Source organism: Pelecanus crispus, chromosome 11 (genome assembly GCF_030463565.1).
Source record: "Pelecanus crispus isolate bPelCri1 chromosome 11, bPelCri1.pri, whole genome shotgun sequence".
In the NCBI taxonomy this organism is placed as follows: Eukaryota; Metazoa; Chordata; class Aves; order Pelecaniformes; family Pelecanidae; genus Pelecanus; species Pelecanus crispus.
Genome location: NC_134653.1, coordinates 31,959,634 through 31,985,543, shown reverse-complemented (window position 1 = coordinate 31,985,543; position 25,910 = coordinate 31,959,634). Strand labels below are relative to the sequence as shown.

At 50.8% G+C, this 25,910-nt stretch overlaps 4 protein-coding genes across 5 annotated transcripts; 2 read left to right on the top strand and 2 right to left on the bottom strand.

Annotated features, from left to right (window-relative positions):
- Positions 1–3,429: 3,429 nt before the first annotated feature.
- LRRC43 (leucine rich repeat containing 43) lies at positions 3,430–11,471 on the top strand. The gene is made up of 12 exons (XM_075719083.1): positions 3,430–3,525; positions 3,610–3,885; positions 4,733–4,843; positions 4,982–5,121; positions 5,734–5,972; positions 6,741–6,919; positions 7,303–7,426; positions 7,646–7,785; positions 7,946–8,035; positions 8,314–8,520; positions 9,042–9,129; positions 11,311–11,471. The coding sequence occupies exons 1-12, from the start codon at positions 3,430–3,432 to the stop codon at positions 11,469–11,471; spliced, it is 1,851 nt and encodes a 616-aa protein (XP_075575198.1).
- A 1,634-nt stretch (positions 11,472–13,105) lies between these two features.
- Positions 13,106–14,224, top strand: B3GNT4 (UDP-GlcNAc:betaGal beta-1,3-N-acetylglucosaminyltransferase 4). Its single transcript, XM_009483751.2, has one exon. The coding sequence runs from the start codon at positions 13,106–13,108 to the stop codon at positions 14,222–14,224; it is 1,119 nt and encodes a 372-aa protein (XP_009482026.2).
- A 3,551-nt stretch (positions 14,225–17,775) lies between these two features.
- DIABLO (diablo IAP-binding mitochondrial protein) lies at positions 17,776–22,228 on the bottom strand. Of its 2 annotated transcripts, none has more exons than XM_075718823.1 (6): positions 22,177–22,228; positions 20,991–21,111; positions 20,502–20,633; positions 19,670–19,780; positions 19,418–19,514; positions 17,776–18,434 (listed from the first exon to the last, which is right to left on the bottom strand). In XM_075718823.1, the coding sequence occupies exons 1-6, from the start codon at positions 22,221–22,223 to the stop codon at positions 18,220–18,222; spliced, it is 723 nt and encodes a 240-aa protein (XP_075574938.1). In that variant the 5' UTR covers positions 22,224–22,228; the 3' UTR covers positions 17,776–18,219. The 2 variants fall into 2 exon arrangements, with proteins under 2 accessions (XP_075574938.1, XP_075574939.1); XM_075718824.1 differs by lacking the exon at positions 22,177–22,228 and adding an exon at positions 21,699–21,731.
- Positions 22,229–23,632: 1,404 nt separating this feature from the next.
- LOC142594526 (uncharacterized) lies at positions 23,633–23,767 on the bottom strand. The gene has a single exon (XM_075718455.1). It carries the CDS (start codon positions 23,765–23,767, stop codon positions 23,633–23,635), a length of 135 nt encoding a protein of 44 aa, XP_075574570.1.
- Positions 23,768–25,910: the final 2,143 nt, after the last annotated feature.

Genomic DNA, 25,910 nt, shown 5'->3' with positions numbered 1-25,910 from the left:
ATCACAGCTAGCAGTTAGCTCAGGCAAAGTTGCCCAAGCTTTCCCCAGCTGTCCTAGACATTGCTCCAACTCTGCCCTAAAAGAATGCAATGTAAATGCTTTCCTTCTTGTATGGAATAGACTATTTTAGGTTCTAACCCAAATATTTCTTTTCTGATGGTCTTTCTAGTGTTTCATAATAATTCAAGAGATTTCTCCACAGACACAGACATGGTAAACACAAAATAGAACACTTACGTAGTTTTTAAACAAGGTAGTTGCTCTCTTTTCTATCACTGACGCTAAGGGCTTTAGTCTGGTAGTAAAAAGCTTCTGTCTCTGTCCTGTAGCAGATTTGCTTTCTTCTGAGGTGGCTGTTGGTGCCAAGGAGCCCAAAGGAACCAGAGAACAGAAGAGAAAGATTGCAAACCTGTTGATCTCTGCATTCAAATGGAGAAAGAAAAAAAAAAAAAGAAAAGAAAGAATACAATGATTAGCCTCAAGCCTCTACATAATTTTTGCAAAACTTCCTGGGTTTGTGCAGCGTGCTAAATTTCTAAAGCATATAGACATTAAGTGGCTGAGCTAGCGATGCACATCAATCAGTGCAACCTTACAACGCATAGCAAGGTTAAGTCGCACCCACCTGTTTGGCGTTTCATGGCGGGCTTGGAGAGCAGCCGGCTTGGGCAAAAGCTAGCTGGATGTTGGCGTTCAAGCTGCTTGTTGCCCGGAGTGCTGTAGGTGTGGACAGCCAAGCTGCATTTAAGCACCGTGGAGTTTTGCGTCAGTGGCTCCTCCATGGGTTTTTTTTTTGCGGGTGATAGTTTGGGGTTTTTTCTTTTTTGAAAGATTACATCAAAAATTGGTTCAAATGCGTCTTCACTGATTGTGATCTAGATGCAGTTTCAGACTGACACATATGGTGTCCTGTATCGTCTATTTGACTAGGAGTTCAGGATGCTTGGCTTAGACATCCCGTCTAAATCCTTGGCCTCTCCAAAATGTAGGATTTTAGAACATAAACTCTGTTGTTTTTTTAAAAACCATGGTTGGAGCACACAAGCAATCATTGGTGCCCAAAGCCAGCAACCTTCTCCTGCAGGGTCAGTGTAAGAGTGGGCTAACGCTGGCAGCGAAAAAGCCGTGAGGGGCTTGTATGCAGGCCTCCAGGTCAACATATATATTCTTTTCCTGGATGTCTGTATGGCCCTGTCCCCGGGGTGTGACCCCCTCACATAACCCAGCAGAGGATGTCCAGGATCCTGCCTCCCCATCTCTGCCACCCTTCTCTCTAACTCCCCTGAGGCTATTTGCCATTTCCAGTAGCGAAATGCAGGAAATTCTCATACATACCAAAACAGAAAAATTGTTCCTAGGATTTACAACTATGAGGCTGTGATCAGATGAGGACCTGCAGAATTGCTGATAGTTTAGGCCAGAAAGGAGGGCAGAGGAAACCCCTATGAGCATGCCTTTGTGAAAATGCAAACACACTTGTGCTTCCCACCTCTGTGATAAAAGACATGCCTGAAAGGCAGTGATAGATTGAAAGATGAACATTTGTCAAGTCACCAGAAAACTTCCAAGAAACAACAGCTTGGTGTCAAAATAATCACGTCTCTTTTCCACGTGCAATAATCTGTCTCTGAAAATAAAAAGCTTGGTGTGCGCGTGAACTCCTCTGAAGTGCCTGGGACTGGTGCAAGGACTGTTTTCCGGGCTGAACTGATTCCCCAGGATTGAAATGGGAATGGACATTTCCCCTGTCCCATGTTGCACTCAGGTCCTACCAACCTGTAAGTTCAGGCCTCAGTTGTTTGCTTGAAGCCACAATAATGGTGAGTCACAAATTGAACGGGGTTCCGCCACGTGCTGCGAGGGAGCCCCGGGAAACCAAGCAGAGGGATGCAGCCATCCCACAGGGATGCATTTCTTCTTGCACGACCCATGTTCCCAGGTGCTAAATAATGCAAAGAAGGAGAATGAGTTATCATGGCCTGTGGCGTGAGGCAGCAGACAGTACAGCAGAGTGGTGGAGAAGAACCAGGAAAGGACAGTTCTGTCAGGCGCTTTTTTTGTTTGAGGTTTTTATTATTATTTGGGGGTAAAATGGAGAGAGAGATGTTTCTTTGTGCAGGGTGGTCTTTAGGAACATCCCTACAAAGACAATGATGGGTACAGATGGCTCCTTTCAAGGTAGAAGGGTGATCTTGGAGGGTTGCTTCTTTGGAAGCACCAAAAAAGCAGAGAGATGCAGCTGGTTAGTGCCCCACAGTGCATTGCCAGATGTGTGGAAGGTGCGTCAGCTTGCACACACAGGAGTCCGCTGGGTGCCGGGCACTGCCAGTCCCCTTCCAGCTGCCCCAGATGGGTACAGCCAGGAAGGACGGACAAGGAATCGCAGCTGGTCTTCCTCCAAGAGCAGGGAACATCTCTGTGCAGCACCGATGGCAATGGGGCCCAGTTATTTGTAACAGTGATACAAATAAGAGAAGCAGCATTCTTACGTCTTGGCTGTTCCACAAAACACGATTCAACCACTGGTAATGCTTTTTCAAAGATTTTTAGAAGATTTGAGTTCATTTTCTACTGAGCCAAGGATAGCAGTTTGCCTGGTTATTCCAATCCATGGTATGCTACTATCTCTCGGCATGTGCATGCTCTGCACATCTTTTCCTATCTGTACACAGCTGTGATAAACTGCTGAGCTGATAAGGGAGCAGACTGGCATCCGTCCTGTAAAACCCAACCTGAGTGGAAGCTCAGCTTTCCACCACGTAACCACCAGATGCCTCAGCGCGTCTGCAATTCATTTGGTGAAGTTTTGCTGACACAGGCTGCTCTGTAGGCTCTCTAAAATGGAATTTGTAGACATTGCCTCAACAACTATTGCTGGAAAAAGCAAATAAACCTCAGAGTGCGGAGACCTGAATCTGACCTGACACAGAGCTGTGGCTTCAGTACCTGGGGCTCATGTACTTTTTCCAAGTGTAGGAGCCGGTATTTTTAGCTGTGAACTTTGTTTTCCGATGGCCTTACGCTGCTGTGGCGGCAGTACCCTCCATGCGAGTGAACAGCAGTGCTTTTACAGCTATCTGAGAACCTGACTGCTTCCTCCCCGAAACTTGAGTGACACTCAGGATGTAGATAAGTAAAATGGCAAATGCCATGCCACAGGTCCTAGGCCAGGGCACAGGGCTGACACTGCAAACACTGCACGAGGCCACCTGCTCTTTCCGTGGTGGGGAGCAGCCCCCAGAGCCCAGGGGGAGATCCAGAAAAGCCAAGGATTTATTCCCAGCCTGAGGAGCTTGGTGCTGTCCCGAGCTTGCTCCAGAGCCCTGAGTGCGAGCCTGGTCCTCCGGGCATCTGCGTATCTGCAGCCCCGTCATCTCCTAGCGACAGGGACGCTTGCCGCTGAGCCAGGGAATTCCCTGCCGGGGCTGGATGGCAGGACCCAGCCGCTGCAGTGTCTCGGCTGCTTTTCGGGAGCACCTGCGGCGCCTGGGTCTGCAGGACTTCCCCTGCGGCCTTGGCAGCTGGGTAAGGGGCGGTGGGGGCACAGATGTGGTGGGGGCTCTGGGGTCTGCAGGGCGGTCACTGCCTCTCCTCTCTCCCTCTCTGCAGAACAAGTCTCGCTTTGATGCACACACGAGGCCCTGCGGAGGCCGGCTGGGGCTGGGGGCAGACCCAGCTGGGCAGGAGGAGGCTGCGCCGCTGGGTGAGGAGAGCCCCGAGGCGCTGATGGAGCTGCTGAGCGACCGGCACAGCCCCTGGGCCCTGCCTCCGGACTGCAGCCCCCAGGACCAGCACCTGCGGGAAATGGCCGTGCTGACACCAGAGCTCGTCCGCGGCTCCAATGTCTTCCAGGTCTTCAGGTCCCTGCGGATCATTGGCAAGGGAGTAAGTGCAGCTGCTGGGGACTGTAAAGCTACCCATCTCCAGGCAAGAAAACCACATGTTCCTGCTGAGAGGGAAAACATCCTGGGAAAAGGACACCTTCCCCATCCCAGGGTCTTCCTGGATGCCGCTGTTGCAGCTGGGGTGGAGCTGCTGTCCCCCCCACCCAGCGCGTTGCACTAATCTGTCCACGTCTGTCACATGGATCGACACTACGTGTCCACGTCACCTTGGTGTCATGGTTTAGCCCCAGCCAGCAACTAAGCACCACGCAGCCGCTCGCTCACTCCCCCTACCCCGATGGGATGGGGGAGAGAATCGGAGGAGTAAGAGTGAGAAACACTCCTGGGGTGAGATAAGAACAGTTTAATAATTGAAATAAAGTAAAATAGTAATGCTAATAGTAACAGTATAATAATGATAATAATGATACACGAAGCAAGTGATGCACAATGCAATTGCTCACCACCCGCCGACCGATACCCAGACAGTTCCCGAGCAGCAATCGCTGCTCCCTGGCCACCCCCCCCCAGTTTATATACTGAGCATGACATCATACGGTATGGAATAGCCCTTTGGTCAGTTTGGATCAACTATTCTGGCTGTGCCCCCTCCCAGTTTCTTGTGCACCTGGCAGAGCATGGGAAGCTGAAACGTCCTTGACTAGCATAAGCAGTACTCAGCAACAACTAAAAACATCAGCATGTTATCAACATTCTTCTCCTACTAAATCCAAAACACAGCACTGTGCCTGCTGCTAGGAAGAAAATTAACTCTATCCCAGCCAAAACCAGGACACTTGGGCAAGAGGTGGCTCAGGGACACGTTGGCCAAACCCAACTCTCTGCAGGTGGACGAGGTCGACGAGGGTCTGTTGCAGTTACAGCAGCTGGAGGAGCTCATCCTCAGTGCCAACCAGATCAGCAGGATAACCTCAGCCAACCTGCCGCGGATGCTGAAGGTGAGCGAGCGATGCCTTGCGACAGCAGGACGGGGAGGGAGGTCCCATCTGGGAACAGGGCATGAGCCGAGCAGCTCGAGGGATTGCCAGGAATAGCTCATTGCAAAAGGTGTTTGTTGTTCCCTCTGTTCCGGGCAGGTCCTGGAGCTCTGCTGTAACGCTGTGGCTGATCTGCAGGACCTGTGCGCTCAGCCTCCTCCGGAGCTGCAGCATTTGGGGCTGGGATACAACAGGCTGTGTGGTCCTTCGCAGGACAACTACCTCACTGCGGACTTCTGGTAACACCGCAGGCTGAACGTGGGCTCCTGAAAGGGAGGTTGGCAGATGTGAACAGATGACCTCAAGCCATCAAGGTGGCCCATGTCAAGAAATTACAGCCCTTCAGCAGAGTTGTTTCTTTGCTCTGTGTCCAACACCTGTGCAGAGCACTCTGTCTCTGTTCGCTGTCTTCTGTCTCGTGCTTAGAGGGTGTCTTGACCTGTGGCTAAGGTGTGGAATGAGGAGATCACCTGGGGAACTGCCTTGACACCCTGGCACTGCAGTTCCCATGTCCCTGGGCAGCTTCCTTTTTCCATGCCCTTCCCAAAGCCCCTGCTGGGTCTGCCCTGGGAAGGATCTAAAGCTTAGGCTGCATCACTGAATGATGCAGTGGGATGGTTAATGGATGCTAAAGGAACATGGTTTTGAGTTGTGGGGCAGACTGGCAATGGACCATATGGCTCAGAAACTTGGAACTGGTCTCTTGAGATTGTACCATTGGATTCCCCAGTTTGACCCAGTTCGTGCTGGTGAAACATAATTTTTGTTTATTTTTTTGACCCAGGGAAGTAGCTCTCTGTCCTCAGATGGATGCTGTTTGCCTAACCTTTTTCTCTGGGTCCTCTCCTTAGGCCAAATCTTGTCTCCCTTGACCTGAGCTTTAACAACTTCACGAATCTGCTGGGGCTGGTCTCCCAGCTGTGCAGTCTGCAGAAGCTCCGTGTCCTGGTGCTCCAAGGGAACCCGCTGGCTCTCATTCCCACTTACAGAGGCTTCCTCGTGGACAGCCTGCCCAAGCTCTCCATCCTTGATGACATCCACATAGGGCCTGACGAGAGGCACCAGTTCCATGGTTTAGCGAGGCAGCCAGGTGAGCCTTTACCTTTGAACCTGCCCATGCTGACCCCGTGATTCGGGAGGTGGTTTCACTGTGGTTGAGCTAGGAGTCCTCAGGGCAAACTCCGGATCCAGTTTGACTTCCTTCTTGCTTCTCCTCAAACAGAGATCTTTCTCTGTGCCCTTTCACCCCACCAGTACAAATGGGGAGACAGGCAGAGCACCCTGCAGCAGTGTAATTACAATCGAGGTAATTTTAGCCTTAACCAGGTCCAAAGATTGCCGGAACAACTTAATCCTAGCACTGCCTCTCTGCCATGGCTTGCTCCCATCTTTGCTTTCTAGACACCGCCTGGTTTCAGGCGGTGCATTTCCCTCTCGAGCTGCTGAACGAGGAGCATCTCCACTGGGGAAGATGCTCACGTGCGTGCTGCGCTGCCAGCACGAAGCGGTGCCACCTCTGCAGCGTGGCACATCCCCAGCTGGGACGAGGGCAGGGGCCTGGGGACACCCGGGGGTGGGAAGCCCCTCTTGATGGCCCCCTACTCAATGAGTTTATGGGCTGGATGTGCTCTTTGGAGTCTAAAATGTTAACGAGGGAGTCAAAGCGACCGAAGAAAGATGTTTGCGTGGCTTTGGAGTGACCCCATGTGGCAGTGGCTTGTCACAGCGATAGCACAGGGTGGCAGGGAGGGATGCCCAGTGGTGGGGACACGGCGTGCTGGAGGTCCGGCTGCTCTACACCTTCTTCGCTCTGGAAGGAGCACGCTGCAGCTTCACAGCAAGATTGTCTTCCTTTTAGAGCTGATAAAGAGCGAAGCGCGAGTGGTTGTGAGCATTGGGGAAATCAAGGGAGTCCCTGATCCCAGCGCTCGTCAGCAGCTGGAGGTTGGCTCCGAGGCTCCGGTGATCACCTACAGCTACTGTGTGACGTACGAGTTTGCACAGGTAGAAGAGATCGAGGACGGCAGCAGCACTGAGGTTTGTGCTCAACTGAGCTCCTGAAAGCAAAAGGCAGTGGCAAGGGGGACTTCACCTCCAGGAGCGAGACCCTTCATAATGGACCTGGTGTGGGCAGCAGCGGTACCAGGGACAGAATTCACGCATGGTCACATCTGGCAGGACGAGTCCCTTCTGGCCACATTCCCTGTCCCTCTCGGGGAGCCCAGCACCACTCTGCATGTGGGAGTGCATTCACAGCCCCCCTCCCGCTGACTGCGGCAGACCCCTTCCCCGGCGCTGGTGCCCCTTCTTCCCATGATGAGGGTGGGCTGGGGAATGGGATTTCAGAGGCAGCTCTGACCCCTGGTCTTGATGCAAACACAGCTAGATGTGCCCTGCCAAGAGATCCCTCTCTGTTCCAGGTAACAAATATCCATCAGCGTCCCGTGGTGGCCACCCTGGATGTGGACAGCTCTGCTCAGGACACAAGGGAAGCAAAGGGCCAGCAGGAGCCTGCAGCCATGGAGGAGCCCAACGCCCACTCTGGTAATGAGGAATTCTAAATCCCCTGCCCCACTGCTCAGGGCAGGTTTATGGCTCTTCCTGGCATGTGGTGGCATTGGGAGATCCCTCACAGCATCGCCTGCAGCTGGGCTGTTACCGAGACCAATGGGTAAAGAATTGGCACTGCTCATGTCCCAGGGCTCCTTTCTGTCCTTGGGAGGGAGAGGTCTCTCCTCAGAGCTTTTTTGTGTCCCTGCACAGCAAAGGTATTTGTCACCCCTGGAAAGCCCTGGGCAAACACCATCGACTGCAGCTACAGGAAGGAGCACACTGCCAAGGACTTAGTGGGGCTGAAGTCCTACCTGGCGTCTGGAACGATCGTCTCGGTCATGGAGGAGAAGGTGAGTGTATGGCAGAGCTGGATAAAAGGGGAAAGAGCTGCTGGGAGACCCAGCAGTGGTATTGTGTTCCCTCTTGGAGGCAGCCCGGGATGCCAATGACCCTGGACCGGGGTTTTCAGGCGTCCCAGCCCCTGCAGCACCAGCTCCTCTCTCTGGGCAGGTGCTCTCATGGCCTGTTGAGGCTGACCCAGAAGAAAATGCAGTCATGAAGGGGAAGGCAAGTCGGGGGCTGCAGAAGGACAGTGCCAAGGTACGATGCTGGGAGAGAACGGTGTCCAAACACCGCCTGAGCTGCAAAAATAATGATGGGGGAATGAGGGCCCTTCTCCTGGGCCAGTTTGGTGTGTCAGAGAATCTCCCCTCCATCCCAGACCTCTTGCCAAAGTGTCCCCCTGCTGTGGCAGGAAGGCAGCAGTGGTTTTACACGCATCTTGGTCTGAATGCAAGGGGCTGGCCGGGGTTGCTTGCTGTCTGATAAAGGGACCCCAACCCTCTGCTGAGGCTTGTCCCCGTGCTGGTGCCCTGAAGGTTCCTGTGCCCAGGGACAAGCAGAAAAAGAAGTCGTCATGTGAACTCCGCAGCGATCCTCCTATTCGGAGGACCCTGGGCACCGGGAGGGTGACCCTGGAGACCCTGCTGGCCACCGAGGACCTGGTGGCAACCGTGTGTGACTTTGGGATCCTGATCACTGAGCAGCCGCTGCAGCTACCAAGTCTGGAGGAGAAGGTAAGGAGCGTGTCCTGGGACAGGGTGGTGAGGCAGGGCTGCCAGGGCCGGGCAGGCTGGGGTTCAGCACGTCCTGTGCTGCAGCTGGCCCAGGCATCCCTCCTGTCCATCCCTCAGTTCTCCCCTCCATAAAATGGGGCTGAAATAATCCTGCTTAAGTACCACCCATCACTGCTGGTATCGTTACTTAATGTTGATATTAGCGATGCGTACTGCTACTTTTTATAGACCAAGCGTAAGAAAATAGATGAGCTTATTTTTCCATCTGAGAATGTGAAAGCAACCACTCGTGCTTCCTTTGATGCTCTCTCTCTCTCTGCATGGCAACACGCATCGGCTGTACCAACACTTTCAATTTCCTGGATGCTCTGCTCTGAGCAGCCCCGCCACTCTGCTCCTGCTTCCCCTCACCCCTTTCGTTTGCCCTTTCAATCCCAGTGACAGAACCCAGATGGCGACGGCTGTCACGGGACTGAATGCGGGCAGTGAATTTCAACACAGCCTAACTATGGAAACATCTCTCCCCGCAGGACAGGAAAAAAGGCAAAGACAAGAGCAAAAAAACAAAAGCAGAGAGAGAAAGTCAGGCCAGCCAGAAAGCCACGGCGTCTGACAGAGGTGACGGAGACGGGAGCTGGCTGGGCAGAGGGTAGCGTGTGCGAGAGCAAACGCCAGCGGTGCCGGCTGGGAGGCGGCCGCAGGTCCCCGCCGGCTCTGCCGAGCAGGGCGCTTACTCACATCCTGAGCTTCGGGCTGTGAATACCTCCATTGACTGCGGGGGCCCTAGGGTTAGACACGCGCCCAGACACCTTGTTGAATCAGTGTCTGAGCCGAGCACTGAGGGTGGGCTGACGGCTGTCCTGGGAGCGACGCACACCTACCAGCCCTGTGTGTCAGGGGAGAAGGGCAAAGCAGATTTTTTGGGTGAGAGATGTGCTGCCCGCTGTGTCGGCTGCCAAATGTGGCTGGTGGCGTGGGCCGGCGCGGGCAGTGCTGTCTGGGATGCATAATAAGGTCCTCATCCGTTTCCAGCTCACATCTCAAAGCACTTTGCAGAGGGGATTATTGTTCCCGCTCTGCTGTCACCCATGAAGAGACCACCCTGACCCCTCATGGGCATCCCCTGGTCCCCAGTGCAGAGCTCACGCTCTGCTCAGCCAGCAGCGCTGCTTAAACCGCCAGAGCTTAAACCGCTGGAGACAAACCTCACCCTGCCTCTTGCAGGTTATTTTTCCAGCAATCTTGTTTTGACTACAAAAATAGCAGTGCTGGCACATTGGAGGGGTAATGCAAGAGCAGGAGGAAGTGGGGGAGGGAAAGGGTGGCAAGGGGACGCTGACGAGCTGCTCGTGGGTCAAGGAGAGCATGGAGCGGGCCAGGCCTCCGCAGCGCTGCTCGGAGCTACCAAAGGAGCCTCGGGTCATCCCCCCCCCCCCAGCATCAGATTTAGTTGCTAATTTAAGAAAGCAATTAACCCCCATCCCCAAGAGCTCCGGGATGCCTTTCCATGCCCTGTCACCCATGGTGAGCTCCCTGTCTTTGGGGAGGATCTCAAGAGACCTGCAGTCCTAGGCTGTGCCTGTGCTGGAGGAAGCCCTGATGGCCTTCCCAGCTACCTGAAAAGAAGAAAAAACAACTCCTTAAATTATAGTTCACCACAAGAAGATGTGTATTTGCAATATATGCTCAGACCGTTGCTGATGCATGGAGCTGCTGTCAAACAACTGAAGTTCAGCAGTGGTATTTTTTTAGTTCCTTTCCACCCCAGTGCCTGTGGTCAGTGTGCATGCAGGTCTTTCTTTCGGCTTGAGTGAGAACTGAACCCTTTCTGCGGGGGGCCGTGTGGCCAGAGTTCATGTTGGGTGCACAAAAAGCTGCCGCTGATACAGGAAACTCAGAGCGATTAGAGACTTGCACTATATTTCATGTCCCCTTATGCCTGTGCAGGTAAAGGCTGGCCAGCTGCACAGCAAGGGCACCGAGTGCATATTTAAAAAAGATAATGCCTAAAAATCAGCTGCCCCCGCAGGTCGCTACACCCAGCGCCGGCAGTGTCCCGTGGCTGGGCGCTCTGCCGTGGCTCATGACTCACAAGTGCACCCCGCTTGCAGCTGGGGTAGCAGACACGGTGTCTGCAAGCCCTGGGTGCGCCATGAGTCACCAAATCGCACCGTGGTCGTTTGGCACTTGCTCATCACCTGGGTACCACGGACCACCTTGGAGCTGCAGCAGTGGCCGTGCTCCGAGGCGCGGGGGAATGGCCCCCAGCCCTCGCTCCGCTGTCACCATGCATCCAGCGAGGCTGCGTAGGGACCGGCACTCTCGCAGCCGGGAGCTGAGGCTGATTTGCATCCCTGAGTAGGCAAATGCTCACAAATAATAAGTCCTCTCAGAGGAATTGGGATCCCTTCCAGGCAGCTCAAAGAGGAAATGCGGCAAGCTTTGTCGTGAGCAAACAATTTGCCCAGACATTGAAGGATGCTTTCGGAAGTAGTCTCACGTAGGTCTCATTTTACCCCACGCTTGATTTTCCAGGATGCTTGAAATGATTTATTTCTGCCTCTTTCTTTTTTCCTAGGAATTATAGAGGAGTTTAACAACAAAAAGCAAAATTGCACCCAGATCAATTGCCTGCTTAAAGATGCTTTTTGGGCTTCTTACCCAAAGTTATAGTCAAACAGATTTTCCCTCAAGGCCCAGAAGTCAGTGCTAACGCGGAGGGCATTTACCCACTGCGCACTGCTGCTTTTAGGGTGATTTACTCTGTAAAGACAGTGACAGATTTACTTCTTTCCACAGGAAAAAGAAAAAACAAAGACTCTGCTGAACTGGAGGAGGGTCGAGGGCTCCAGCCGGTGCCGCTGACAGTTCAATTCCAGATGCAGCTGCTTCGGTGGCCCTCAGCAGCCGGTACCCAGAGCCAGGAGAGCATGGCCATGGCAGCGGGGAAGACTCAGTAACGTGTCCTTAGCAAAAGAGTGAGTGGGAAATAAAACCCACAGGGACGTCGCGTGGATTCTGCTTCAGCTGAATCTCCAGAGCTGGGAGATGTTGCAAGGCGCTGGGGAGCTTCTGCAGGAGCTGCAGCACACAAGGGCTGGTGTGCGGTGCGCAGGGTGGGGTGTGCAACGTGCGGTGTGCAAGGTGCGGTGTGCAACATGCGGTGTGCAAGGTGTGGTGTGCATGGTGCAGTGTGGGGTGTGCAGGGTGGGGTGTGCCATGTGCGGTGTGCAAGGTGGGGTGTGCACAGTGAGGTGTGCAGAGTGGGGTGTGCGATGTGCAGTGTGCAGAGCGGGTGTGCAATGTTTGGTGTGCCATGTGTGAATGTGCAGTGTGCAAGGTGCAGTGTGGGGTGTGCAGGGTGGGGTGTGCAGAGTGGGTATGCAATGTTTGGTGTGCCACGTGTGGCGTGCCATGTGCGAATGTGCGGTGTGCAAGGTGGGGTGTGCAAGGTGGGGGTGTGCAATGTGCAGTGTGCAAGGTGGGGTGTGCAGGGTGGGGTGTGCAGGGTGGGGTGTGCAGGGTGGGTATGCAATGTTTGGTGTGCCATGTGTGGTGTGCCATGTGCAAATGTGCAAGGTGGGGTCTGCAAGGTGGGGTGTGCAATGTGCGGTGTGCAAGGTGGGGTGTGCAAGGTGGGGGTGTGCAATGTGCAGTGTGCAAGGTGGGGTGTGCAGGGTGGGGTGTGCAGGGTGGGTATGCAATGTTTGGTGTGCCATGTGTGGTGTGCCATGTGCAAATGTGCAAGGTGGGGTCTGCAAGGTGGGGTGTGCAATGTGCGGTGTGCAAGGTGGGGTGTGCAAGGTGGGGTGTGCAGGGTGGGGTGTGCAGGGTGGGGTGTGCAGGGTGGGTATGCAATGTTTGGTGTGCCATGTGTGGTGTGCCATGTGCAAATGTGCAAGGTGGGGTCTGCAAGGTGGGGTGTGCAATGTGCGGTGTGCAAGGTGGGGTGTGCAAGGTGGGGTGCGCAGTGTCCGGTGTGCAATGTGCGGTGTGCAGGGCGGGGGGTGCCATGTGCGTGGTGCAGGGTGGGGGTGCAGGGTGCAGCGCCCGGTGCCGCTGTGCAGCGCCCGGGACGCGCTGCCCGGGGTGCCCGGTGCAAGCCCAGCCCCACCCCTCCGGCGGGGCGGGGCGGGGCTGGGCGGGGCGGTGGCTCCCGGTAAGTTTGGGCGGCGGCGGCGGCTCTGGCTCTGCAGCCCGGGGCGGGGGATTGCAGCGGGCCGTGCCGGGGAGCAGCGGTGCTCCGAGCCCGGACTGCGCGGCCGGGGCCGGGGCCGGGCGGGCTCTCCCGGGGCCGGTGCGGTTCCCCGCGGGCTCCCGAGCCCTCCCCGGGGGCGAGCGGCCGCCGCGCCCGGCACAGCGTTCCCGTCCTCGCCGGCAGCACCCGGTCTTGGTGGAGGACCCAAAAAAAAACCCAACGGCGAGTGGAAACGCCGAGACCCGTCCCGGCGGCTGCCCGGGCTGGGTCGTGGGCTCCCGGACTGCGGGCGTGGGAGTGCTGCGAGTGGAAGTGGAAAGTGTAAGTACGCAGGTGGGACTGCTGAGCGGCGTGTCTCTGACCGCGCAGGGCCGGGGCTCTGCACCGGAGGTTGCCATGTATCCCAGGATTAAAAACCTCGCGCTTTACGCCTTGTCAGTCACGCTGCTGGCTTGGTTTTTTTACATGAAGAAAGAGGCAAAGTTGGCAGCGTCGTCAGCAGGCCAGAAAGTGGATGTAGCGAGCCACAAACCAAAGTCTTTGGTTCTGGACAATGCTGAACTCAGCAAGTGTTTGCCAAACTTGACCCTCGCTAATTCTTCTCTCAGCCTCCCAGAGCTTCACCGTGTCTTCTTAACGTACAAACACTGCCGGAACTTCTTGGTCCTGCTGAAGCCTTCCAGGTGTAGCAAAGAGACGTTCCTCTTGCTGGCGATTAAGTCTTCCCCAACCAACATAGACCGGCGGGTGGCCATCAGGAACACGTGGGGGAAGGCGGTCTCCATCGGTGGCAAGCGCATCAGGCTGGTGTTCCTTCTAGGGCGCTCAGAGGCCAAAATCCACGTACCGCCCCTGCACCAGCTGCTGGCTTACGAGAGCCAGGAGTTTGATGACATCTTGCAGTGGGATTTCATTGACAACTTCTTCAACTTGACCCTCAAGGAGCTGCATTTCCTCCGCTGGTTCATGGAGGACTGCCTGCACGCCAGGTTTGTGCTGAAGGGCGATGATGATGTCTTTGTCAATACTTACAACATTGTTGAGTTCCTCCAAGAACTGGACCCTGAACAGGATCTCTTTGTTGGGGACGTGATCACCAACGCCCGGCCCATCAGGAACACCAAGGTCAAATACTTTATTCCAGAGTCCATGTACAGAGCCCACTTCTATCCTCTTTATGCGGGTGGGGGGGGCTACGTGATGTCTAGAGAGACAGTGCGCCGCCTCCAGAGCACCGCAGAGGACATGGAGCTCTTCCCAATAGATGATGTGTTTGTGGGAATGTGCCTGGCAAAGATGGCAGTGACCCCAAAGAACCACGCTGGCTTTAAGACTTTCGGCATCCAGAGACCTTTCAATCCTTTTGATCCGTGCTTGTACAAAGAGCTGATGATTGTGCACAAACTAAACCCTACTGAGATGTGGATCATGTGGACGCTGATAAAGGATGACAGCATTAGGTGTGCGGTGTCAGTAACGCACAACTACAGAAGGGGTTGGAAAAGAAGCTACTGATGAGCGCAGCGGGATTGTGACTGGTAACAGACACAGGGTACTTAAACTAAAAATCGGGTTGTGGTAGAAACGTGTCCTCTACTAACAGACTGTACTTGAGCCATAGGGTTTTGTTTTGCAGTAAGTCTAATATATTGGTGGCTTACTGAAGCAGTTGGATTTGCGGGGTGGGGATGGGGCCGGTAGCTCGGTGTGACGTGGCACAGGCGACTCGGCTCAGTTCCTCCCAGCCAGACTGGAGCCGGGGAAGTCACAACTGCCCCAGGGATGTGAGTTGAGTGAGGTGCCATGTGGCATGGGGGCTCTGCAGTGCCGAGGCTGCTGTCTGATTCAGTCTCATGTAGGAAGCTAATGATGACTAATGAGTGACAGAGCATTTGAAATTACTTGAAGGGGTGGAAGAAAAGGCCAGTGTGTGCTGCTGGGTCCGCTGCAGTGCAACTCCGCTGTCCCAGGCCAGCGATCCTTCAGGTCCTACGGGACAGCAGGAGAAAGGGAGTGGTGGACTGGGGGGGAGGGGGGGGGGAGCCTCAAAAATGTATTGCCTTAACACAGCAAGATGATCCAAGGGACTGGGCTCTGACTCGAGCCCTTTGGATTTTACAGAAGTTTATTACAGGTTTACTTGCACTGGAAGCTTTTGCACAAACACTTTCTGATTGGGTTTGAGAGGAGCGATGTGTCTTGAATAATCACAGAGGTAGTTAACAGTGGCTGTAGCTTTTCATGTTGTGCGAGAGGTGTCTGGGGTTTTTGTTTGTTTGTTTTTGTAACATTGGATATAAATAAAATACAGTTTTGAAAACTGTTTTCACAGGAGTATTCTTGGGTCTCCTGAAAGCTAAGAGAACTAAAAGCCAGAGAAGGCTCATATCTGGTGCTGGGCATTTGCATTAAGGAGCTGTCGATACTGAAGAGGATGAGGTTATGTGGCAATGGAAACTTTCTACTTCCTTTGCTGTGAACAGCTGCTGTTTTCTGCCTCTGTCCAGACAAGATGTACTGACATAGAAGTGGTTAATGTATGAGTACGTGGGAGTCGCTAATTTGAGGAAAGATCAAATATGAAATGAAGATTTGGTGATACTTTTAGGAAGCTTATCAGCTTCAGGGTGCCTTGCTGCTGGATCAGAAGCTGCTGTGCTGTGTGTGAGCAGGAAGCACCCTGGAAGCTTTAGAAAAAGGTAGTGGGTAGAGAGGAAGTGTGTGATTACAGAAATCTGAGGAATTTGTACACAAATGACGCAGTGTTGTGCTGTTGTCATTGCTGTCGTAGTGCCAGCTGCCCAGCGTTCACTGCCCACCAGATGTGAGCCAGAGCTTTTGGAGGTGCTCGGAAAGCGCTTCCAGCAGGTCCTTGCTTGTACTCCTTAGGCAGAGGGACTGAGGGCGTCCCGAGGCCAGAGATGTGACGAGCTTTGGGGAGGCTGGCCGCCCTGCCTGCCAGCGGGGCGGTGCGGTGCTGTACGACCTCGGGCTGAGGGACTCCTGGCAGTACCGCCGGTCCTCGTTCGATCCCTCGCTGCCTTGGCTTTCTAAAGCACCAGGTGTAGTTCTAGCTTACCCTGCAACATGACCCAGACTCTTACAGCGGGAGTTGCTGCTCTCACATGAGCTGTTTCTGTGCCAAATGCAGGTGTTTGAAAAAATTGCTCTTCCAAGGGGGGAGCCTCTGCGTGTGTGTCCATCCTCAATGTGTCTTGTACAAGCTGCTACTACATCTTCTCACTAGAGCCCTAAAAGGGATTGAGTAGCTGTACCTGAGAAATTGTCTACATGTAGTTTCAGATATGTTGGCTTTGTAAAGAAGGCCGAGTATCAGCAGCAAAACCGAGTTTCTGGGCACTGTTCTCTCTCTGGGCACTGCTGCTTGTTCTAGAGAAGAGACTGGACAGAGCGGGTACCGTGGTACCCTGTGAACTGCTGTGGCAGCATTTTTCTGATCCACTAGATGATTCCAAATGCAAACTCAGTAACATAATGTAGAGCGTAACGTCATGTCTGTTGTGGGCTTAGGTGTATGGGCTAACCCTGCAATAGGCAGCTCTCACTTCCTAATAAAGGTGTGGGGTTCCTTCCCACCCCGTTTTGGAGGTGTTACGGAGCCACTCGTGCTCCTCGCTCCCATTTTGACTCAACTGAACTGATTAGTTGGCTCGCGCCACGCCTGGAGGTTAGATGTGTGTGGGTACAGCCTGTGTCTTGGGAAATAAGAGCAGGGCATACGGTGAAACAAGAAGTAGGGCAACAAGGGGGCTGGGAGCAGGCTCTGAAAGGGGAAGAATGAGTTGCTTTGCAGACTTACATAGCAGTGCTCATCTGTCTTAAGCTATATACGTCTCTGCCATGCAAGCATCCGGGTAGAGTTACTGTGGCATTCTGAAAGGAACGCAACCTGCATTTGGGTCCGTGGCTTGGCAGAAGTTCTTAAATGGCAGCATGTAACAAACTGGAGCGATTGTGGTTAGAGGCTGACCTGAAGTTGCATTTGGCTCTTGAGGGTGTGGTTGTGCCACTGCTGCAAAGAATCCTCTCATGATAAGTGGTTTTTTTTTCCCTAATGCTCCAGCCCAAAGCTGCGTTTGGGCCCTCCTGACTACTGGCACAGCACACGCTAGCGTCTCGTGGTGAGCTTTAATTCTGGACTGTGCCATCCTCCTTGGATACAGCAGTACCCAGGGAGGAGCAGGAGCAAGGAAAGGCGGTTTGTTAATTTCTTTCCTATTTAATCTATAAATGTACAGTGCTGTGCAGCTGAGATTGCATTTGCTCAAAGGGCAGGCAAAATGAGATGCAGATAGAAAGGCTTATGCTACAGCCAAAAAAAGTGCTAGTTGAGCACAACTGAACTTATTAACAGTGACCTTGACACAGATGTAGTGCATCAGATGCTAATTTGTGGTGAAAAACCTGTCATTAATGTATGTTTTCTTACAAAACCTGATGAATGGGGGTTAATTGATTCAAATCAGCAGTGCTAAAGTTGTAGTGGATGCTATTCTACAAAGCAATCTCGGCTTGAGTTTATGTTGTCTCTACAGTTAATACTGCAAATTTCACATTAAGCTGGCAAGTTAGAAAATGAACACAGTGAAAGACACCTGTGGTTTTGAAGCCTGCAGTGAAACATTAAGCTTGCAAAAAGAGAGATTTAAGATTATTTTCCTGAAACTTGTGCTGGAAAGCATTCAAATATGTAAAACTCACTTTTGCTTACTGCTTTGTAAAGAAGTACACAGCAGTTGCCACAACGAATTTGTTTATAACCACAGTATCTTGAAAATCAAATCTCCCTTTGCTTCCTGGGGAAGGCAGGTGCCTTACAGGTGGTGACTCTTGGGTGAAAGAGGTTGCTGTACTGAACTGCAAAGCTTCACTAAGAGCAGCCTGGGTAACCCCATAGAAAGTTTTCAGCCCTACAGCAAATGTTTCCCCTGATTGCAGTTAAGTGTAATTTGATGCAGCTGTCACTCAGCTCCGTTACAAACTTTTATGTTCAAACACAAAACAGCTTTTAATCTCTTACCCAAATGGGCACACTCACGATGAGATGCTTTTGCACAGTTTAATAAAGGTATCTCCTAACAGACATCATTTACTTCACAGGTTAAAAATAATTACTTTTAAATACATTTCTTTGGCTGATACCTAGTTAACCTCTAAGTTAAGGGCGCGCTCACAAACCTATCAAACAAGCAGTAGGACCTTCCCAGCAGAGAGACAATTAACAACAAGCTATCCTTGATAGCAGTTTTCACATTTGCATAGTTAAAAATTTAAATGATTGAATCCATAAGTATTACAAATATGGTAAGTTACCAACAAGATCAAGGCCTTTCAGATACTTGGAATTGACATGATTTGTAAAGCAATCCTGTTCGGGGAAAAAAATGGAATCATAGGCTTATTTCAGTAGGTTCGCACTATCCCACACTTTGGGACCCTCCAATTTGCGATTGACTCTCACATATTCTATGGTGACACTTAAGTTCTTTTCAGTCCTCCCGAAGGTAAGGGTCCTCGCCTGCTTCCGTACTTCCTAAAATAGCCTGTGGCAATGAAGATTCCTCTCCTTGAGCTTTTATGAGCTCTTCTGTCTGAGCTTCAGCTAACTTGGTCTCTGCTTTCTGGGACAGCTGTCGCACTTCTTGCACCTGTGATTTCACTAGCTGAATGTGGCTGCGGGCTGTCACTGAGGCTTGGTCTGCACCTGAAAAGTAATAATTTAAATACATGGGGTTAGAGGAGTGTTCAGCAAACCTTCAATTAAGGAAGTGACTGTCTATATCATCTTTGCTTTGCTAAGGGTTTTGATGGCTCTTGGGCTATATTAATGCTAAATGCATTTACTGTTCATTTACCTTAAACAACAATATGCCTACTTTGAGATTTTTTTGCCCCCTTGAATTCTTCCCACCCAATGGGTTATAGCCAGCATCTGATTGGAGCAGTCAGCTTCTGCTAGTGGGTTTGAGAACTAAACCCAGCCCAGTCATCGGGTGCCAGGAACTTTCAGTCCTTGTCCTTGTCCTGGCACGTACCAGCGGTGGGAATGTCTGTGGCACTGCTGAACTCGGAATCCCTTCTCCTCCCGTGCTCCTACAGATTCTGTGTCTTTTTCAGGCACTTACAGAGTTAGGGTGTCCCTGAATAGTCATCACTTTCCTCCCCTTCTCTGCTCCAATAACTTTGCTGATTTACTAGAAGTCAGCCCATAACTCGGTCTCGGAGCTATCAAGTCTCTACACTTTTTGTGTGTATACAGGGAGAAAAGACCAAAATTAATCTCTTTTCTGAGTGAAAGGCAAATATTCTCACTCTTTAATAAAAGTGAATCCAGCTAGAAAGACCTGCTGGACCCCCTAGGTAGCCTTATTTCTGTGGTTCCCAGAACTGTGTTTGAACGCTGCATTTAAAAATGACTAAACACCTCCTTCAAATGTTTTTTGGCATTGTTGGTCTTGATCTAAACCGCATGTGAAGTTTCCAGGTCTAGTTCTCAGAATGCTTCTACTAGACCTGTAGCCAATAAAAGAATCTAAGTTCTCTGCATCTCTGAAAAACAGGCACTAGTTGTAAATTGGTGCATTAACTGAATGTATATTCTGTGCCTCTCTGAACTCCATTCTCACTCAGTAAATACTGCCCAAATGCTAGGGGAAAGAAATTCTCAGTATTTCTGCTTGTGCTTACCTGATTGATATGCAGCTTCTGCTGCCATCTCTGAAAGACGTAACGCTGTCATCCAACTGGATTCCAGCCTTAGGTATTCCTGCTGTTTTGTTGTCATCTAGGAGTAAAACAGAGTATTAGTTAGCTAGATGTAACAGTATCTGAATACTCTTCCAAACGGTGCCTTTGTGAAAAGGTGAGCAAGTGAGATGAGAACTTTCTGAGCAGAGTTTTAAGAGGCAGATTGCTGACTGAAGCGAGACAATTGCTTACATCAACTCTGGCTCCTATTACCACCTGCCAGACCGCATCCACCTCTTCTGAATTCATTTTCCCAAGAAGATTTGCATATTGCTTGTAGAGAGACACCAGTGTATAAACTGCCTGCAAAGGAATCAATTCACATGATTACGTGACAATCTGTACATCTCTGATGTTGTCTCAGTGTTAACTGGTATTAATTAGCAAAATTGCTGAATGGTTCCAAAGGTGCTTTGTTCTCAAGTTCACTGCAATTTTGGAGGCACTGACAGCATTTGCTGTCTACCTGCAGTAGTGCTGTGGATAGAATCTCTTTGTATACTTGCTGTACTAATAAGGAGGTAAACTGGAATGCAAATACTTCACTCAAATTGGCACTTATTTATAAAATTAAAACTGTATCTTGTTTCAAAGTTAAATGTCTCACTCCATTCTTCTGATGAAACTCAAGTTCATGGCCTTAGAAATGGGCACAGAAGGTAAATAAAATACCCAGGAATACAAGGTGGCGTATCCTACTTACTCAGTACGCAGGTATCCAATAACTGTTACGTGTTTCTTTAGCCCCAGTTCTGAGAAGTGGGTCATTTCAACTTAAGTTCAAGCTCAAAGCAACAGTCTAACAAAGCTAAAAATAACTTCCGTGTTTGGTGTAGTACAACAGTGAGCCCTACCCCACTGTTTCCTAGGGAGCTGACACCTTCAAACCCTCACACCTCTTTCATTAAAATTCATAAAAAAACAAAGTCCATTTTAAGTATGGTGTAACAAGTGTAGTTAGTGCCAAATAATTTAGTAGTTCCAGTACTGACTTGCTGGCAAAGCGTGTAATCTCTCGGCTTACCTTTGTATACTCTGTCAATGCTTCAATCAATGCGTATGTTGTTTGAGAGAGGAGTGTAGAAGTACTGTCTGTTACCAAGGAAACTGCTCTTTTAATCAAGGCATCATTACTGAGAGAAACCGAGTTCTGTTTCTGAAAGACAAGACACTTGCATAATCTTTACACTGACTTTCATACAGATGTTATTAGTAACAAAATAACGATAAGAAAAACTTGTAACTTAGTTACAAGGTTGGACAGCCTAATTCTCACTGCTGTTTTGCCATTGTAAAACAAGGCAGCTGTTTTTACAAGGTGTTACTGAAGGTAGATGCTGTTTTTCTCATTTCTCTTCCTTAACAACTACATGGCTTAAACACCTGTGATCCCCAAGAAGGAATACAATTCTGAAGGTAAGTACTAGTTTGTAAAATGCTAAGCAAGTGGTTTTTAATATTAAGCTGTTTCTAACGAGTGGATGCTGTATGTATCTCGCTCCTGATACGTTACCTCCACGACTGGGACTGCACACAAGGCCACTCCCAGCCCCACGCCCACTGTTTGGTGCCATCGTCTGTTCACACCTGAGAGGCAGTGTCTCCTAATATTGGCCAGAACAGGGAAGCTTTGCCTGGAAATGCAAGAAGTTGTTAAGCGTGAGAAATAACCAGTGTGTGGCAGGAAATAGGTATCAAACAGGCAAACAACACCTAGAAGCTGTTCTAGGTGACCTAGTCTCTACCAAGCTTCTGTAATGCAGCTGCATAATCGTAGAATCATAGAATCGTTTACGTTGGAAAAGGCCTTTAAGATCATCCAGTCCAACCGTTAACCTAACATTACCAAGTCCACCACTAAACCAATTAAGGGTATAGTAGCAATTTCATGTTTCCTGGCTTGGTGGCTGGATTATTTTTTAATGAAAGTAAAAACTAGGTGGTGAATGAGTAAGTTTGTTTTAAATTCTGTCATATTACTTAATTCTAAGTGCTTGCACTTAAGAAGGCAAGCACAGTAATTAGTGCATTACTAATCCTTTGAGAGATGAAATGCATCTTATCTGGTACCAATACACTGCTAATATTCAATAATATTGAAAAACAAATTAAAAAGCATGCTTAAAAGCAGTATACAGTACATGCAGGTGAGCAATATGACTGGTAATAGTTCGCTGCAATCCAGTGACACTTAGGGCCTACTGTAGCCAGTTTTATTTACATCCAATGTTGTGTAAGTGTCCCTGGGGTCAGGGCAGATCACTGAAATACTCAAGCAGCAAACCAGAAGCACTCAGTCATGAGAGTTTTTTTTGTTGTAATTTTCTGAAAATAACTGGTCAGTTTTCCACCCTCGATGCTGTGTGCTACAGCCCACCAGTGGCAAGCACTCCTCCTGCTTGTGCTATTCCAGCTGTGCTATCTGGAGACAGATGAGGTGCGCTACGACCATTTCTGTGGCACAGGCCGCCGCTCCAGCCGCAGCTGGCTTGATTATATCGGGCAAACGAAGTGGGTACGGAGTCACAAAGGGCAGTCAGCGGCGGGGAACCGAGCCGGGAGGCTGACTTCAGCCCTGTCGGCCGCGCCCGGCCCGCTCCAGCCCGGCAAACAGCCGCCCGGGCCTTACCGCGGCTACACTGAAACGCCCCCGCCCCGCCGCGCCCTCGGGACCCGGAGCGGCGGGGCCGCTGCGGTACCTGAGGAGGGAGCAGCAGCTCCGGAGCCATCGGCTGCCCGCAGCCATCTTGGGACTGGCCCTTGCGCAGGAAGTGACGTCAGCGCGCCCTGGCGGTGTGTCTCTGTGTTGGGGGGGGAGGGCTGGTTCCCGGCGTGGCGCATGCGCAGAGGGCGGCGGGGTGGGTCGCGCGCGTGGCCGTTGGCGGAAGGCGGGAGCGGCGCGCGCGGCGCTGTGAGGGCGGCCGGGGCCGGAGCCTGAGGCGGGCGGGCAGGCAGGCGTCCCCTCCGCCTGCGGGTCACTGCTCCCGCCGTCCTGGGCGGCCCCAGCGGCTGCTCTGCCCTTCGGGTTAACGGCGCTTGTTTCGGGACGGGCCGTCACGGGCCTTTGAAGCAGAAACGGTGTTAGGAGCGCTCAGCTCGGGCCGCGCTCGGCCAGTTCCTCTGTGTTACTCTGCTCAGAGACACCTGACAGGCCAGCCCGGCTCAGCAGGGAACAGCCCTCAGCTGTGTGCCGGGTCATCAGCAGACGTGTTGGCTGAGACCGCACTGACTGACTCCCACAGGTGCTGCTCCCCACTCCCCTGGTTTAATTCATCCTTGTTTTTCAAGAGTATATGATCCTGCTTAGCTTTTGGCTAGTCCTAATCCCCAGCTTCTCCAGCAAAAGTTTCCTGTATAATTCTATGTGAAAGGCCTTGATCAATCAAATCTATTCTTTTTGTATATATCACAAATTCCTGTCCTCTGTGAGGCTCAGTTTACTCGGCATTGTTTAGTTTTAGCAAGGCAGTGCTGTATCATGGGCGCATCTTTCAGCTAACGCCATGTTTGAAGCGTTTGTTGAAAAGCGTTGCATGCTTGGGAGTGCCAACTAATAGGCCTGTAAATAACATGATGTTGGTGCTCCCACCCCATGAAGGGACCTCATAAAACTGTGAGAAGAGGGAAACCTTGTGCTGATTTGAAATGTCTTTTTCCAGGACTTCTAAAAAAAATTACCAGTAATTTCTGTATCTCTGCCTTCACACCCTTAATGAGGCAGAGTTAGACAAGGCAGGACTTGTTTACTTGAGATGTTGGTCATGTTTGAATTGTGTTGCATCCCTCCCATCCCTCCTCTCTGCTCGGCAGACTGCTGTGCTCTCGAGGCAGGGCATGGGATGGGAATCTCAGGAGAAAACTGCTGGCAGGCTTTTAAATACTTGGGGGAACAAGGGCAAATGTCTAGGAGACACAAAGAATCTGCCAGAGCCACAAAGATCAGTAAAGTGCATGCATGTAGATGCTTTTTTCCTAAGTCTTTATTCCCTTTACATAAGAAAATAAGATCGTGATTAGGCACTAACGAAACAGAACGCTTGCGGAGTTGGCGCAGGAGGACGGGACCGCCATCCTGCGTGCCGAGCAGATGCGCAGGACGAGGCGCACGGAGGAGCCTCTGGCCGGCCGGCGGCTGCAGGGGCAGGAGAGGAGCTCTCATTTAAGCACCAAGAAGTACGTCGTCCAGCCGGCGAGCAGCAGCGCCCCGAGCAGCACGGTGTAACTGAACAGCACGAAGGCCAGCAGCTCCTTCAGCACCTTGAGGAAGTGGACGGCGAAGGAGTCCGGCATGGTCCTTCCCCGGCACTGCGGCAGGTAGGGTGTCTGGGGCTGGCTGCTGCCGCGCTCCTCCCCGCTCTGTAAGCAAAGGCACAGGATGAGTTTTTCCAAGCACGGAGACTTGCGGAGCCCGACGGGGTGGCTCGGCTGTGGGGAGAAGTGGCTGTGTTCAGGAGGGTTAATGGCCACCCGTCCCTCTAAGAAGGTTGTTAGTGTCAGGTTGGACTTGCGTGTGCTTTTTCCAAGTCCTGTACGGGGTTGCCGAGCTGCGCAGTGTTGAAAAAGAGTTCAGGATCTGATCAAAGTCTCCAAATCGGGACTGATAACCAAGCAAATTAAAAAACAGACACACAGGCAGTGGACACTGCCATGTCAGTAAGGGCCTGAGGCCCTTACGGAGTCCAGCTTTCCCCCTGTGTCGGTGGCTGTGCATCCAGGAAGCTTCGTGTTCAGAGCGGTCGCTGATGGTGCATTACCAGCAGCGTGTTCTGATCAAAGTGGTCAATTCCTCCAAGGAAGCCACCATTAATATTTAATGATATAATTGCATCTAATGGAGATACTGGCACAAACTGAGCCTTTTGTTTAAGAATGATGAAAACTGGGGCTTAAATACAAGTTTGCACAGGCAAATATTTATAACTCATGTTAAAAATAACCTTTAAATGGGAGGCACAGGATGCTTTAGAATTCATCTTCTCTCTGTATTTTAAAGTCATACACATCACTTTAGAAGTGCTTGCTCATTTGTTAAATATAAAATCTGAACTCTTTCACAAAAGTTGTTGGCTCCTTAGACTTAAAGCTGTGAAGACCCATCTAAAAAATTCTACTGTCTCTCCAATTTACATGTTCTTTTTAATTTTGATAATAACTGTGCCTGATCAAAAAATATCCATGCTCTTGGTCAAGCACATAAAGGGAATTTAAAAACAGATTTAAGATAAAGCTAACCTAAAAGGATCATTTCTCTTCTAAACAGTCTAAAGCCAGCCAAAGTAAACTGAATTCCTATCCTGCCACTTAGAATATTTTTTAAAGAGCTCTTGTGATAAAGAGTTCACTTTTTGGTCTTATTAAAGAGTTCAGTCATTTCATTCTAAGCTCAGGCACAGGAGCTATTGCATTTTAAAACCAGCCATGGTTTCCCAGTTGTTCAAAGCATTGATGTTTTCTATCTATAGGCTTTACGTGATTTCTGATTATCTAAAAAGATGTTGATAAAGAAATAAACTGCTTACCCAGGTAATGATGGCTCTACTTCGTAAAGTTCCTTTCTCTCTCGTTTTGTTCTGCAGCTGTCCCTTGAACTTCTGGCTTCTAAATGGTTTGCGCTGTAGTTCGATCCCCTTCTGATCTGCTCGTCCGGGAGCCAGGAGTAATGAGGTTGTGTTTGCAGCCCACATGAGGACTAATGCACTAGGTGTGGTCAGGACCAGTTATTATATGACATAGCGCCTTTGCGCTCTGTGCAGCACGGCAGCACAGAGCATGCCAAATAGCTCCCCTTCCCCAGAGTGCTTTTGTCAACAGTATTTCATGAGTTTAAGCGCCATGGCTTAGTGTTACCAGGGCAAAACCCGCATTTAAATGTGGGGTTTTTTTCCTCTAACAAAGCATTATGTCATCTTACACTTTTTATTCTGTAGTTATCTGGAAGGCTGTTGTGCCTCTTGCTCCATTCTCTGAGAGCCCTGTGCTTCTGTGGGCCACTTGGGGAGAAAGATGCTCACATACAGCTGGGGTTCGCTCCAGATCAGCAGCAAATTACAGGATGGAACCATGTGGGCTGAGTCGGGCTTTTTTTTTTTTTTTTATCAAAAGAGAGCAAGTGCTGAAGACAGCCTAATCACTGCACTGTCACTAGTTCACTGCTCTAGCTTCACCCTTGCACACCCAAGAAGTCATCCCTACCTTTTAGAGAGTGAGTGCTACAACTCTTTTGCAGCAAGGGGCAGGAAGGAGGGAGGTAAACTATATGTTTATTTTTAGCAAAACTGCTTTCTGATAATGTTATGTGAAAAGTGAAAGTCTTTTGGGGTGGAGGTTGGGTAATGTTTTTTTTTTTTTTTTTTTTGCTGGTAAACCAGACAAATGCAGACAGCAGAGAGAAGGAAGAGTATGTACTGAAAAATCAAATCTCTTACCTACAAAG